General features: G+C 38.9%; 1 protein-coding gene across 2 annotated transcripts in view; it reads right to left on the minus strand.

Annotated features, from left to right (window-relative positions):
• Nucleotides 1–13,333, minus strand: part of LOC135473143 (putative methyltransferase NSUN7) — a 29,238-nt gene extending 15,905 nt beyond the window's left edge. For both annotated transcript variants that reach the window (XR_010444589.1, XM_064752977.1), the window contains exons 1-2: nt 13,161–13,333; nt 554–1,315 (exon numbers count right to left, since the gene is read on the minus strand). Coding sequence is in view for 1 of the 2 variants with exons in the window: in XM_064752977.1 (XP_064609047.1) it covers nt 554–983 (430 nt within the window). In the remaining variant the exon portion in view is untranslated. The remainder of the gene's footprint in view (nt 1–553; nt 1,316–13,160) is intronic.
• Nucleotides 13,334–15,159: the final 1,826 nt, after the last annotated feature.

The following is a 15,159-nucleotide window of genomic DNA, read 5'->3' on the forward strand; positions in this document are numbered from 1 at the left end:
CATGTGCATATCTAGGTCAGGAAACACATGTAAATGTACATTATGTGGAAGAGATATATGTAAATGCTGCGATTAACATCTATTTTAATACCAGATAGATGTACAAGCTAAAGAATCACAAATCTGATATTTTAACACTCAAGGTCAAGACTACCATAAATTGGGAATTTTTGTTTCTTTAATGAAAAACTTAAGAATTTTTCACTTACATGTTTATGATGATGGTCATTTAAATGTATGGGAAAAACCAGAACACCCTGGATAAACCACTGCACTTTGGCAAGTAACTGACAAACTTTCCCATATGTGACGTAAATACGTATATCACCTTGGTGAAAGACAAGTGGTCTTCAACAAACCGCACACTGTGTAACATTGTGCAATCAGCCAATTGACCGCTTAATGTCAGCATACACTGAGTGCTAAAAGCAGGAATTTCCCAATTTACCCCGCACCCCGTGTCGTGGCAATTAAAAATCAACCACCCGTAATCACCATATACTACGGTCTACTCCCTAGCCACACAATAAACTTGTACAGTATATTTACTCACATTTCAAGGCACTAAAAGCCAACTCGAATGCTAGTCTTTTTTCTTTTGCATTCTCAAAGTCAATATGAGGTATTTCTGGAGGCTTGTCGTTCTTTTGTTCTTCTCGTTTTCGCTTCAGGTAAGGGTTATCGTCTTCTTTCTCATGTTTCAAAGCGTTGAAAATGACAGCAGCATGCTTGAAGATTTTGTGCGAATACAGACATGGCTCTTTTTTGAAAAACTCCATCCTGAATTTGGCTTCATTTTCTTTTAGGTTCTTTAAAGAGGTGCTCATCTTGAGCGGGCGACCAGTTGGCCTTCCTAAGTGACCGGTTGACTTAAGACTTGCGGCGTCATCCATGTCTCTATTAGTCAGGTAGGAATTCTGACCGCTCTCTGTACTCTGTGGGGTCCTGGAATGGTAATTCATCGTCTCAACTGTGGGCGCCATAACACAGAAGCCTTCACTCACAAGCTTGGGCAATAGTGTAACAATGGTCGCCAACTAGCATTCAGTTTGAACAATACTTAAACAACTCTCGAGCAGTCCAGGAAACATCTGTTAACATCCAGCACACATGCAGGCAATCTGCAGCCTAATACCATTATCTTTTTTTCCCCAGCCAACAGTATGCTACTTCTGCTGGAGTCAGAAATGACAAGCAGGCTGACCAGTAACGGGTGGCGTTTCAGGGACTATGGAATACTGGATATATCCTCTATAGTCTCTCACACTGCCTGCTCTTGAGTGGAACTGTTACTCTCTCACCCTGCCAAGCTCACCTGGGAACAGAAAAGAAAAAGGTATAGAGTCAATATCCGAGAGCTCTGCTATTGACTGTACACGCCCCGACGGTAGACCAGCACTTCTGAAGGACAATGAGCTGCTCAGCTTGGTAACTTAAACACCATTAAACCAATAAAACACAGTCAGAAGTCCAGCCCAAGACAGCGGTAATCCATCAATACAAGTCTGTGATCACCTCACAATAAACCGCAGACAATGCTGCCTGAGAGTTTGCGATATTGTCACATGTACATTGTACCTGTCCATACACACTCACCTGAGCACATTCTTTGAACCAGTACCTGTACAATCCAGGTATGGTTATCTTACAGTACAGGTACAGTGTATGTGCTTGTAAGATCTTGTATTAAAACCAGACATTAGTCAGTAAAAGTACTATGTATGTCACTTTTATACAGTTTTACTGTTTGTCATGAGCAATCACTTAACTCATAATGAGCACATCTAGCTGGGAAGAGTATAAAATTTGGTTAATCCAAGTTGCCATACCCTGCAGATCCTAAACACTACACTTAACCAAGAACCACATACATCAAAAGGTCATTCACAAGTGTAATATATCAAATTTACACCGATAACAACATGAAAGGTTTATTTCAAGATAAGGGAATGTTGTTTAGGGCAGCCCGGTTGCTCCCCTTACTAGACAACATAAAGCCTGGGACCACAGGTATACATGTATTTATTGGTACTTAATCTGTGGAGGAGAAATTTAAGCAAACATGACACCTTCACAAGTATCATGCACGTATATTTGCAATACCATGTGTATAAATGTGTACACTAGCATTCAGTTGTGAAGTCATACATTAATGATCACTATGCAAACATTGGGCCTCCGTGGTTCAGTCAGTTAGCGTGCTAGCACAGCGTAATGACCCAGGAGTCTCTCAACAATGCGGTTGCTGTGAGTTCAAGTCCAGCTCATGCTGGTTTCCCCTCCGGCCGTACGTGGGAAGGTCTGCCAGCAACCTGCGGATGGTCGTGGGTTTCCCCTGGGCTCTGCCAAGTTTTGTCCCACCATAATGCTGGCCGCTGTCGTATAAGTGAAATATTCTTGAGTACGGCGTAAAACATCAATCAACTAAATAAAGAAATAAATACACTATGCAAACATCCCCTTAGGATATGCTCGCTTTCCTTCCACCATAATGTATAAGTGAAATATTCTTGAGTACGGCGTAAAACATCAATCAAATAAATAAATAAATACTATGCAAATTCCAATAAACCAAACGAACAGTGACAAACCACCTCAATTAACATCAGTGAATACTTTGTATCACATACCGACAATACTGAAATTTTATTACCTGATTTCAATGAAAACTACTTTGTAAGTACATGTATATATCAAAGATCAGTGGTTTACTTCAGACACTCTGGTTTCCTCCACCAAGTACCACACATTTCATGTCCACACCTTTCACCATTTCACTAATGGAGCATAAAATGAAACATTTTTTTATGGATGCAGGCAGTTCTCAAAAAATCCAAAATCATATTTGTTTAGACGGGTCCATTGTTGATCAGATAGTAGTGCCTTTTCCCAGCATAAAAATTATATAGCAGATAACTATGCCATTACACACTGTACAAAGACAGAAGAAAGTGCTCGGTTTATGTGCTGTCCAAGTTTCAGTATTTAGATGAGTATAACATGTGTCATTTTAGAGACATAGACCAACCATGACTTTGGTGTATAAATCGTTTTAAGAAACCATATGTGTGGTACAAATCGACTTATAGTCATAGTCACAAAACTTCAGAGATGTAAATCAACTTTCTGATAACTTGCTACTGTTACTGGCAGCAAAAAGAAAAAAAAAATGATTTACAAAGTTTTCTGAAAATGGGTAATTTTTTATCCGACTACTTGATATACTGTATTGACATGTTCAGGTGACATAAAACTCATCAATGTATACACAGTCATGTCTATGTATGTTCATAAAACCATGAGATGAGCCTCATCAAATGATACATTCTTATCAGCAAATACCAAATTTAAGACCTGGCACAGGCATTAAGAGCCACATACATGTAAAGTGTAAGCGTACATGCAAGAATTTTGTATCTGTGGAATCCATAATTTCTTTACAAAATAAAGATCTTCATCTTTCTAAGTAAACATAATCTTAACACAGATTCCCAATTAACTTCATAGATAAATGTACATGTATCTCTACTTACCTGTTAAAGCATTAGACATGTCTGACATCACCGAGTAATAAGCCTGACGAGATTGGTGAACGGATAGGCTCACAAACAGTGTAGCTGTTGTCAGGGTACCTGGTATCTATTCGATGGCTTAGCCCGGCAGGCAGCCTAATTCACCGTGAAATCAATTGGCTGTCAATCAAGCCTATCTCAGACAGGTGAGACATCACAATAAAACATTTACATCTAGATCTGGCAATGAGAAAGCGACCTGAATTGGCTTAGAGTGAAAAGTCCAGCCTTTCTCTAACATGTTCCACTCCAGCTCACAACTGCACATGTGGGGGTGTCGCAGTCTTTTCTGAAGGGTTCTTATAGAACCAAGCAGGGCTAGTGCACTCGTTAAATTCCTTTAAACGTCACCCTTCAGTTTATCTTCCGCTGTTTAGTATTCATGTACAATATATATTATGTAAAGTAGGCATACTAGTACAATCAAATTTAGGTCAACTTAAATAAGCCCCTGCCCTCCAACTGGAAGACCTTACACTGACCAGCCTAGTCTGACTTCAAAAGGTCTTGTTAACCCTATAACAGGATTAAAATTTATTTGCATAAATTTTTAGGACAGATTACCATTTGACCAGATGCATCATGTTCAAATTAATGTGTATCTACTATGTTAAGCTCGCTGACTGGACATTTGACCAACATGTACAACATATACAATTTCACCTGTGCTTTAAAAACACCTCTGCATAAGCAGCTAGTGCCCTAAATTTTGAAATCTCACACTTCACTTCTAGGCAGACCAATGATTAGTTAAGAGTATCTTAACATTTATTGAATGATGCGCCCTACATGTAATTTATTAACATAGCCACACTGAAATGATTGGAGTGTCAACCCCATAAGCAGAAGGTCCGAGGTTTAATTCCGAACTGAGCAATACATTTGTACCTAAAACCTTAAAGTTGACAAGCTTGGTAATTCCCTAGCTTCATGAGCCACAAATATGCTAGATGAGGTCAGTGCTGATCAGCCCAGTATCTGCACCACATGTACACTGATTGGGAGGGGAATCACGTACATGTATTGTGTATTATCTATGCATGGTATTTCAGTGAGGCAGCACTACAAACTGCTCACCGTATTGACTGGTCTACTAAAAGGAAACCCTTGTAAAGTGATCAAAATAATATTGAAAGCTACATTTCTAAACTTTGCATTAACAAACAAACAACTTGAAACAATCACTGTTGAAAAATCCAAAAATGGCTAAAAGTCATCAACTTTCAAAAACATGACTGAAGGCAAGGAAAATTCTTCATTGTTTTTTACACACTGAATAAATCAAAAAGTAGTTTTTCCCTATTTTAGTATTATTTGTGGTCACAAAGGTCTTGATAAGCCACAAGTATTTTTCTGTTTGGAAATTCCTAAAAAATCAACAATTAAAGCCCATTGCAACCATGTGTTATTCAATAGCTGATATCATATTTTACACTTTTTGAGACCTATTCAGCACCATCTTTCCCACAGCTGATCTGGTCAAATGAATCCTGAACATGATTTTATTACCCTAATTACCCGTACTTCAGGTATTGGAGGATTCTGGCCTATGGATGATAACCCAGTCATAACATGCACATGTATGCTCCCCACATGACTTTCTGACAAGAACATCAAGCTGAATTAAGCCACACTTACATGTATCTCACCCGCTGTTAATCCGGCCAAACAAAATGTATTCCAACAAAGTATGTAAACTTCTGTGGAATAAGTTTGCTTAGCCAGTTGGGCCTGTAATATATATACAAGTAAGAAAAAATATTTTCACCACCGCCATATCTACTTCCCCCAAACGAAAACATGACCAAAATTTGTATGTACAATATACACAAAATACATGTTGTCTTCAAAAACCAAAAAATCAACAATACTAATTGTGGCCATCTGGAACAGTAGGTGTGAAAATGGTGAAATGTTAAAAAAAGAAATACAAAGTGTACCAGTATTAAAAGAAGAATTAAGTTTGCGATGGATTAATTTTGATGCATTGACACTATGGAGGAAGTTAAGAAGGACTATCAAGGTGAAGTTATCAGGAGCATATATATCTACATATTTTCAGGTAGAGCATCTGACATTTACAGTTATATATTGGGTCATAAACAGCCTGACTTATAATACAGCCCGATCAGGGGTTAAGAAGAGCATGTAAATACACAGGGGCACCTTCACACGAGCATGTCCGTCTGAAGTTCAACGTATTAGTATACACGAGGCTGAAACATAAAGACCGACTATAATTTTCTACTACCCTCATCAAATACCAGTTAACTTGTGATTTCCCTGTCACCCCTAGGAACATAACAAACAAAACCTTGTGAGGGACCACTGATATATCTCTGACTTCATTGTACAACTTATTGAATATCAAAAGTCTTTTTGACAAGTCTGCAGGCTATCCGTCATATTACGTGCGTTGCCTACACTGCTATCAGTTCTATAACGCACACACATACCTGTATGACGCACGAGGCACTGGTTTGTACTATTTTTACATTATGCATTTCCTACACCATTTTAAAACTGAGGTAACATATTTACAGATGGCACAGTTATAACATCAATCTGGAATATTATTCTTGTCATGTGAAAATCCCACTTCTCAACAGAACGTGAATTTAATTCAAAATAGAGGGAATGACACACGAATGCATGTCTATTCAATAACCTGCAAATCTTGCTCTGAAGCGTGACTGCGCCTTACAAGACTGACATACAAGCTATACATCTGCAAAATAAAACTGTATTTTCAGTGTAGGAATGAATACTCTGATCCAAGTAGATTAAACAAAACAGAATCTGGTCTGAATACAGTGAACCAGATATTTATTTATCAATTTCAGACCTTAGTTTTTATTTCTTTTTTCAGCGTTTTAATATAAATGACTTTTGCTGTCTCTTAGGTTTTTACATTGGCATATGCCTTTAGTATGTGAAAGGTGAAAGTTAAGTACAATGTAAAACCCAAAGCAGTGTATATATATATATATATATATATATATATATATATATATATATATATCTATATATATATATATATATATACCCACACACATTTCATGGGAATTAAAGCATTAAGAAGAAACTGTTTAAATGCATGCAATCACACTGCGCTTAGAGCTATGGAAAATAGCTGGATATTTATTAACTTTATACATGTGAATGAAAATCAATTAATGGAAAATCAGACTCCAATCCATTCCACCTTTGTAAATCATTGATATTGCCACCTAACAATAGCTCTATTCTCATGGAAATCATAGAATGGACATGTTCCTTTGTATTTCCTTTCTTCCCAAGACGGTTAAATTTATCGCCTACCCTTCTATCTTATTTATATTTTTGAAGCTTAATGGGTTCAGATCAAGCACAACAGACATCTCTAATGGTCTCAGTAAATTCCCAGTATAAGACCATTATATTAAATATGTACAATCTATAGGGTCAGGTCAGCCCACCCAGCATGAAGTAGTAGCCTATCCAGGGCTACACTATTAATTCCAGGTCATAACAACCCATGGTGAGATAGATCTAAATTAGTGGTGGCTGGCGCACATATACCAGCATCCCCGGGGACATGCTTATACAGTCATTTATACACTTCCATGTATATGTATGTACACACCCAGATCTCAGTAATTATTGACAGTTTAATCACCTTGATGTTAATCTTTCAGAGTCTGGTTTGCTGGAATCTAGTCAAGGCCCACCCTGTTTGTTAATTACATACTGCAGTCACAATCTATCAGGATAGTCTCACAATAGTATATTACACTAGCTCTTACATATATCAGTCATTTACTAATCTAGGTAGTCTACAGGCTGATCAAATCAAGACAGAAGCTCTCTCTCTCTCTCTCTTATATTTCCTTTCAGGATAAAGTGAACTTTATATACCGATGTATGTACATAATAGAGGGTTTGATTGGAGCTTTACGCCACTCAAAAATACTTCACTTAATATTCGACGGTGGCCAGCACTGTAGGGGGGAGGAAACTAGACCTGTTCAGTACAGAAACTATTTTGCAATTCTCTTCAACTGATTCAGATTGTGGGGCCTAGATGATAACTAACGGTCAGTGACGCTCATGCGGTTGTCTGAGCAGTTTAACATTCACTGAAGACCACTTGTTTTAATAGACTGGTTGATTGACCTACTTCTGGTAGCCATATTGGAGTACTATGTCTACCAGCCAATGTTAACAGGACTTCAACATGGCTGACGAGCCATTGTTATGTAAGGGTGATGATGTTACATGCAGCCTATCAGTGAGTGTCATATTTGGAAACGATTATCTGATTTCCTTCCCCCAATAAAACTGACTGCCACTGTGTAAATGAAAACTTCTTTTGAGTACGGCATTAAATAATAATCAATTATCTTTGTTGGGTTTTTGGGGGGAGGGGCAGGAGGGGGTATACATGTATATTTGCAGATTTTGCATGAAAAAAAATATATTTTTGGGCAAGCACGTCATAAAATATCACTTTTGGCACTAGAAAGTTGAATTTTTTTATTATTTTTTTTTTTTTAATCAAAAGAAAATTATCCCACATGTACCTTGGTAATTAAAACTAAAAAGTCTTTTTGAGTTAATTAAAACTCATAGAATCAGGAAAAATGTGTATCTTAGTCCTATTCTAAAATGTGAGGTCAAAATACAGCAAGCACCTACAATACATTTATTGATCATTACATGTAGACATATTGACATAAATGAGTCACGTTTCCTGTCCACAGGGAAACAGGCCACTGTAATGGCCTTCCTAGAATAATGCTGACCACAGACCATTGTTACCAGCCTTTATAAACATCCAGAAATGGACAATAGTGACAGCCTCTACGCACAGGTTTGTTTGACTGGTTCTCTAACAAGCACACACCTTATTTGCTCTCCATCCTGTGGGAAGGGGGAGGCAATCAATAGTGATAAGCCACTTTTGAGTTCCTGCTAGTTACTAGCCTGAACAAGAAAACACAAGGTAGAAATCCCAGCACAGTATTACTGTGGGTCTCCCCAATCACTGTACGACAATTGCTGGAAGCCTATTTATCCACACGCTAAGCACTTCTCTACCAATTGGGTCGTCACTGAATCGATGCTCTTCAGGAGCAACCTGATTGACCATCCCAAAAAAAAAAAACCTACTCAAAAATTTTTTTTCTTTCTTTTTTCCTAAAAAATGTATTTGTATAGTTTTATCTCAATGCTGATTCTATAGTATTCAAATCCTTATCTTTTTCAATAGCCAGGATAAAAAAAAAGAATCCACTATTGCCTTACCCTATTTTTTCAGACAATTAGGTTACGTTAACATTGATCCCTATTTTTTTAATGTTAAACAAAGAATAACATCTGGACATTAGCCCTAAGCAGATCAAAACCATGGAAATCTTGATCAGATTTTAAAGTGTTATGTCTGATCTGACTGCGGCTGCCACACCCAACTACATGTATCATGACTGGACTAGATTCATACAACAAACTTTACTGAGCAAGTATGTGTGTATAATCACTCGCATACATGTTATCGTACAACACAATCTGAGCAACTGTAACTAAATTAACAGAAATAAAATGAGTATATGTAATGTAACTTCTGAGTAGCCTGTACATAATAAATGGTTTGATTATAGTATGAAAATGAACTATTTCAACTGAACGACTCATATCAGATTCTTGGAAATGCAAATCATCCATGTATTCCCAGCTTGTGACTGCACATCATCTATATATCCCCAGCTTATGACTGCACATCATCCATGTATCCCCAGCTTGTGACTGCACATCATCTATATATCCCCAGCTTATGACTGCACATCATCCATGTATCCCCAGCTTGTGACTGCACCTCATCCATGTATCCCCAACCTGTGACTGCACCTCATCCATGTATCCCCAGCTTGTGACTGCACATCATCCATGTATCCCCAGCTTGTGACTGCACAAACTCGCATCAAAAGTTCATGCTGTTTCAACTTTTGTCTGGTGTCACATATCATATATCACAAATCACCCATTGCTGATATACAGCAACAAATGATGGTTTATTTAAATTTTTCTGACATCCCTCCAGAAGATTTGCGTTACTAGTCACCATAAATGCCTCTCTTCAATGTTGGATCAAGGTTAAAATTACTTCAAATTATCACAGAAAAACAACCAAAGATTTTGTTTTTGAGCACACTCCACTTAAAGTTGTGATTAACAGCGCTATTCAAAATAAACACAATTTAGGAAATCAGGAGTCTGATTGTAAGTTAGGAGCAGCACATAAAACACATAATTAAATATTATTAACTAAACACTTTTTATTTATAATTATTCATTAATCAATTTATATTTTGCCTTGTTTTACTACACATGTAAGTCATTATTTCTTGGTTAAAATTGTTAATTAAAAATTCATTAACAAAATAACAATGAACAAAATTCCTTAATAATGCATAATAATCTACATTTATGCAATAAAAAAAATACTCCATCCTAGGTTTGAACCCCTATTTACAAACTATCTCGGTCAGCACAGGGGAGGAATTTATATATTGTGAAACCAAATTTAACATTATTCAGAAGCCAGGAGTGCATAGGTAAATTGTACTGAGTGGCCCTCTACAAACAAGGCCTCAGTACTTGTCACTCAGTACAGGCACTTGTCAGAACATACATGTACACAGGTCACATCACTTTACCTTGCTGACACTCACTAAACATGTGCCTCTATTGTGTCACCGTGTAAAAATCCACTTACTACTGCATAAAAGAAGAGCTTTGACACATTGTAACACAGGCAAACAGAGACACCCTAAACAAGTTGTGCTGTCGACTACACAATGATTTTTACCTACTATGCTTATGTAAACTGATGTTCTTTTGTCACCTGACCATGATTTTGGCAAGTCATCAAACATCAAAAAATTATCAAGAGTTTACATCCGTGCCCTTGGCATGAGCGAAATGGTAACTAAGTATTGACACAGTTAGTAGAGTTAACCTTTATGTATCTAGAGTTTCGGGGATTCAATCATGCGTCAAAATATAACACTCTTTGGCACAGACATGCATGAGATGGTGTGAGCACCCACTGCGTCAATTAAAGCCAAAATACGTCTCTCATGGAAGTCGTCAGCCGCCGGATGACGTCATCAGGAATTCTGTTCCACTCCTCAAATAAAGCCTGTTCAAGCTGTTGCCTGTTTTGTGGGGGAGGGACGCGTTGTCTCAGATGTCGATCAAGATGATCCCACAGATGCTCCAAGGGATTCAAGTCTGGCGATCGTGCTGGCCAAGGCAGTACGTTGACATCAACGGTGTCCAGATAATTTAGTACAACTCTGGCGGCATGAGGTCGTGCATTGTCCTGCTGCAAAAGGATACCCCTTTGCTGTTGATGCACGAATGGCACTACAACAGGTTCCAATATTTCATCTCGGTATCTTTGGCCAGTTAGATTTCCCTGGATGATGACCAATCTCATTCTCACCTGTCCACAAACTCCGCCTCATACAAGCACCCCTTCAGCACCAAAAATGCAGTTTTGTGCCAATCGCTCTCCCATGCATCGATACACACGAATTCGACCATCATTTGTGAAGAGGTTATATCGGCTTTCATCAGTGAACAGCACCCTTTCCCAGTCTCGTCGCTGCCATCGACGTACAACTCTTGCCCAACGCAGCCTGTTTTGACGGTGTAGAGGAGTCAATGCCATTCCACGGAAGGGGCGAAAGGCTCTGATACCACTCACGCGGAGTCGTCGTAAGACTGTGCGTCTGCTGATGGGGTGTCCCAGTGCCGTTTCCACCGTTGACGTCGCCGTCACAAACCGGTTACGCAGGTGGATTGTGCGGATGTACCGGTCTTCGCCAGGCGTTGTAACACTTGGCCTGCCCGATCTTGGACGATCTTGTGTCCTGCCTGTTAGGCGGTAACGACCCAACAGTCTGCTGATGGTGGCTTGACTGCAATTGAATGTTCTGGCAATGTGGTGTTGGCTGGCCCCCATGTCGGCCATACCAGTGGCTCTATCACGTTCTGCTTGTGTGAGTCTTGGCATCTCTTAGATGTTTTTTATGGTATTGCACCCTTACCATGTGCTACATCGGTATTTATACGGCGGTCATTATCAAGAATTTTCAACAGGGCCCGAAACTCTTTTTTTTTTACGATTTTTCATGATCTAACACCAATTTCAACGAATCTCGTTAAAAAGTGACGTGTACACAGGGTGATTATGTGCAAACGTATTCGCACAACGTTCAAACTTATTCAACTTATTTTTCCATAGAAAAAACTGCATTTAAAAGTTATACGTTTCTTTTGCCCAGTAGTTTATTTACTTGTTCACTGGAATGGTATTTTACTATTAAATTGGTCATTGGTTTCTGTGCAATAACTGCTGTAAATATTGTTTGTTTTCCTTATAACATTTTGGATGTAGGTTCATCTTGTTTAATGCCAGATTAGGAACCAACCAGATCTGTGCCTAAGATTTAAATATTTAATGATCATCTGTATTCTGATATTGGTCATTGGTTCCTCCACCCACATTACTCCGTGCATAAGTTTTGCGAATCTAAATGATTTCCCTGATCCTGACTGGTGGTTGCTTTTCTTGCTAAATGTACATATAACTGCTTTGCATACTGTCTGATTTTGATAAAACTATGTGTGTGGTTTTACTCTGTGAAATCCCTAATCAAGTTTGAAAGCCATCCCAATTTGTGCCAAGTTTTCATATTTACAGATTTCTTTTCTTCTGATTGGTCGTTGCTTGCCATGCTGGCTTAACTGTTCCAAATATTTTCCTAGTTTGATAAAGTTTTGTGTGCAACTATATTTTATGTAACATCAGATCAAGAGCAAAAAACAAGCTGGATCCGTAAGTTTTGTATATTTATCACTTTCTATGGTTCTGATTTCTTGGTTTATGTGCAATAAATGTTGTCATTTTTCAACAAAATTTGTGTGTAGGTTCATTTTGTATGCCCTAAGGTCAAGGTTTAAGCCTAACTTGATTCACAGACTATAGCTCTTTCAAGTCAGGTTTTCTGTAATTTGCTCATATTTTGAAATGGGTCACTTTGATGACTCATTTTGAAATGAGTCATCAAAGTGACAGATTACAACCTGTGTCAGATATTAGACCTAGGAGTAATATATTTAATTATAAGATACATTTGTCTCAGGTTGGACACTGGAGGTTAGTGTATATTTTTTGGCTTGTTCAAATTTAAAATTTTGTATATTGCCCTCAGAAGATAGGCCCTACTTGAGTATACATTTATGATATGCTGCATTGTTTTCACTGAGTTGGGGGTACCCGTATTGATACACAGTACTCACAATATTTGATTGTTGTTGTTGTACATGAATTTTCCATTTATAGACCCATTTCTTTCCAACATACTGTCTAACTTTAAAGGAGAAATCTTCAGGATGCAAAATGTTTGCATGAAAATCTTACTTAGAATTTAAACCAAAGTAAAATGAAATATCCAGTAGTTTGCCACGAAGTTAGACGTTCATCATTTTCAAAGATTCAGCGCGAAACGTGCGTTAGAACAACAGCGTCTGTAGACTTACCAATGCAGGCGCAAGAGTTGCCTGCTTTTGATAAAAATGGGCGTCATTTTTGTACTTAATAAAATTGGTTGAGTTGGAAAAATTGGCACTTCTTCGTGGCTCCAGTATTTTGTTTCAAATCTTCTTCAACTTTAGACAGTCAAATGGCCCACCATTAGAAAATTTTACGTCACTGTCATCATCGAGAGTTGTCTCGAGTTGTCTCCCGTCGTCCCCCGCGCAGAGCACAATTATCTCCCTTACAAGAACGTATCTATTTTCGAAAATAGAAGACTATTAACTAATTAATAATAATTAATATTAAGAAATATTACTTAATAGGCTTTTGAAAGTAAAGATGTACCTGCTGCCTTCGTTGCAATTACGTCAAGTTTTCCAGTGTATCAGTGTACCAGTGAAGAGTGTTTGTGAGTGCGCCCATCCAGAACCATAAGGCTGTTTCCCCTTAAATATGTACCACGGTTTACTAAACGTTAATCTGTTGTGGATGAAAAAGTGTACTGGTTGATCCTGTTCAGCAAAAACTAAATTATCTGAATATGCACAGCAATGATGTGTTAGCTCTGTGGTGGATTCATCATTAACGTTAGCCCCAAGTGGCTACTTCGGTTCCTCTCTTTATACTGGGCTGGCATAGTATCGTAGCCACAGGGGAGAACCAATGGTAAACCATACACCGATTCACACCATGTCCGATAAGTCCTTTCCAAACAATGGCTGCAGTCCAAAAGTGATGTCAACTTTGGCTCTTACCTCTCAGCTCGCCCGCACACGCAACAGCCCAGGTATATTCCATTCGGTAATGGCACACCCGCCCCGTATTCACGATACTGCAGACCATTTCTACACAAGGCAGCCATTAGGTTCGTCTTTTCATGTTTAACGCGCATGAGCCATCTAGGAACGATAACTTTTGCAAGACCCATAACTGTGGCGAAGGCAGAGTCTCTGCTGCTTTAGCGAAAACTGTGAGTTAAATTCGTGTGTCCTTACCAAGTGGACTGGAAAGTAGGTATGGTAAAATACAGCTGACGCCCCAGTCATTCATCAAAAAGGCACTGGATTGACCTGTGGTTCGTGCACACAATGTTAAGGTTCTGGATGACTACTTGCTAATTGAGTGCGAAAATGCAGTTAAAGGTATCCACGCTGTGAAGGTTCTATAGTATCCAGAGAACTTAAGGAGATGGGTAAGCAAACTACCAAGCCTGGGCACCAGAGCAAAAATTGTCTACTTGTGACATTTGCAAACTTCGACATCCTACTGTCCTCCATAACAAAACCAGGGAACGTCCAGAGAGCCAACCGAAAAAGAGGGTGGAGACTGATATAACTTTGCTAAGAATATTGTAGAGAAATGCGAGGGCCAGTGTTGGACAATGCACGATGACCATTATACCAGTACAAGTGAAACTGAAAACGCCACATACCAAGAAACAAATATCTTTCGTACTGGGACCATTTGAGGGGCATTGACTTGCCAGAGATTGATGCTGATCGATTTACTTCTTGGAAACAACGTAGCCGGTGCCTATATGCCGTACGAGATAAAGACAGGTCCAAACAATGCTTGGATGGCTTATATAGAATTTAATCCGGGACGTCAAAGGAATGGACAAAGGTTCCACTTTCACTGTGAATAAGGCGGAAATTACAGCAGTGGAAGAGGTGGAACAACTCGAGAGAGTGAACAGACTAGTAAGAAACCCAGTTGATCTTGATTTCCCGCTGAGGCTTTCTGGGGACAAAAGAGAGCATTCGCAAGAAGACATTCGCAAGAAGAAAGGAATGCTTTCTTTCACCAGCTCAGTGTACCCCTTGGGAACGGCTGCTCCTTTTGTATCGGAAGCAAAGATCCTCCTCTAAAGTGTATGTAGACAGAACATTGGATGGGACGAACAGCTGACGAAGGACCTTAGCGCCTGGCGTCAGTGGCTTCGGTGTTTCTGAGACGCCAGTGGCGTGGGGTACGGCTTGCTGTTGCCTGCCTACGTATTGT

Source organism: Liolophura sinensis, chromosome 8 (assembly GCF_032854445.1).
Source record: "Liolophura sinensis isolate JHLJ2023 chromosome 8, CUHK_Ljap_v2, whole genome shotgun sequence".
In the NCBI taxonomy this organism is placed as follows: Eukaryota; Metazoa; Mollusca; class Polyplacophora; order Chitonida; family Chitonidae; genus Liolophura; species Liolophura sinensis.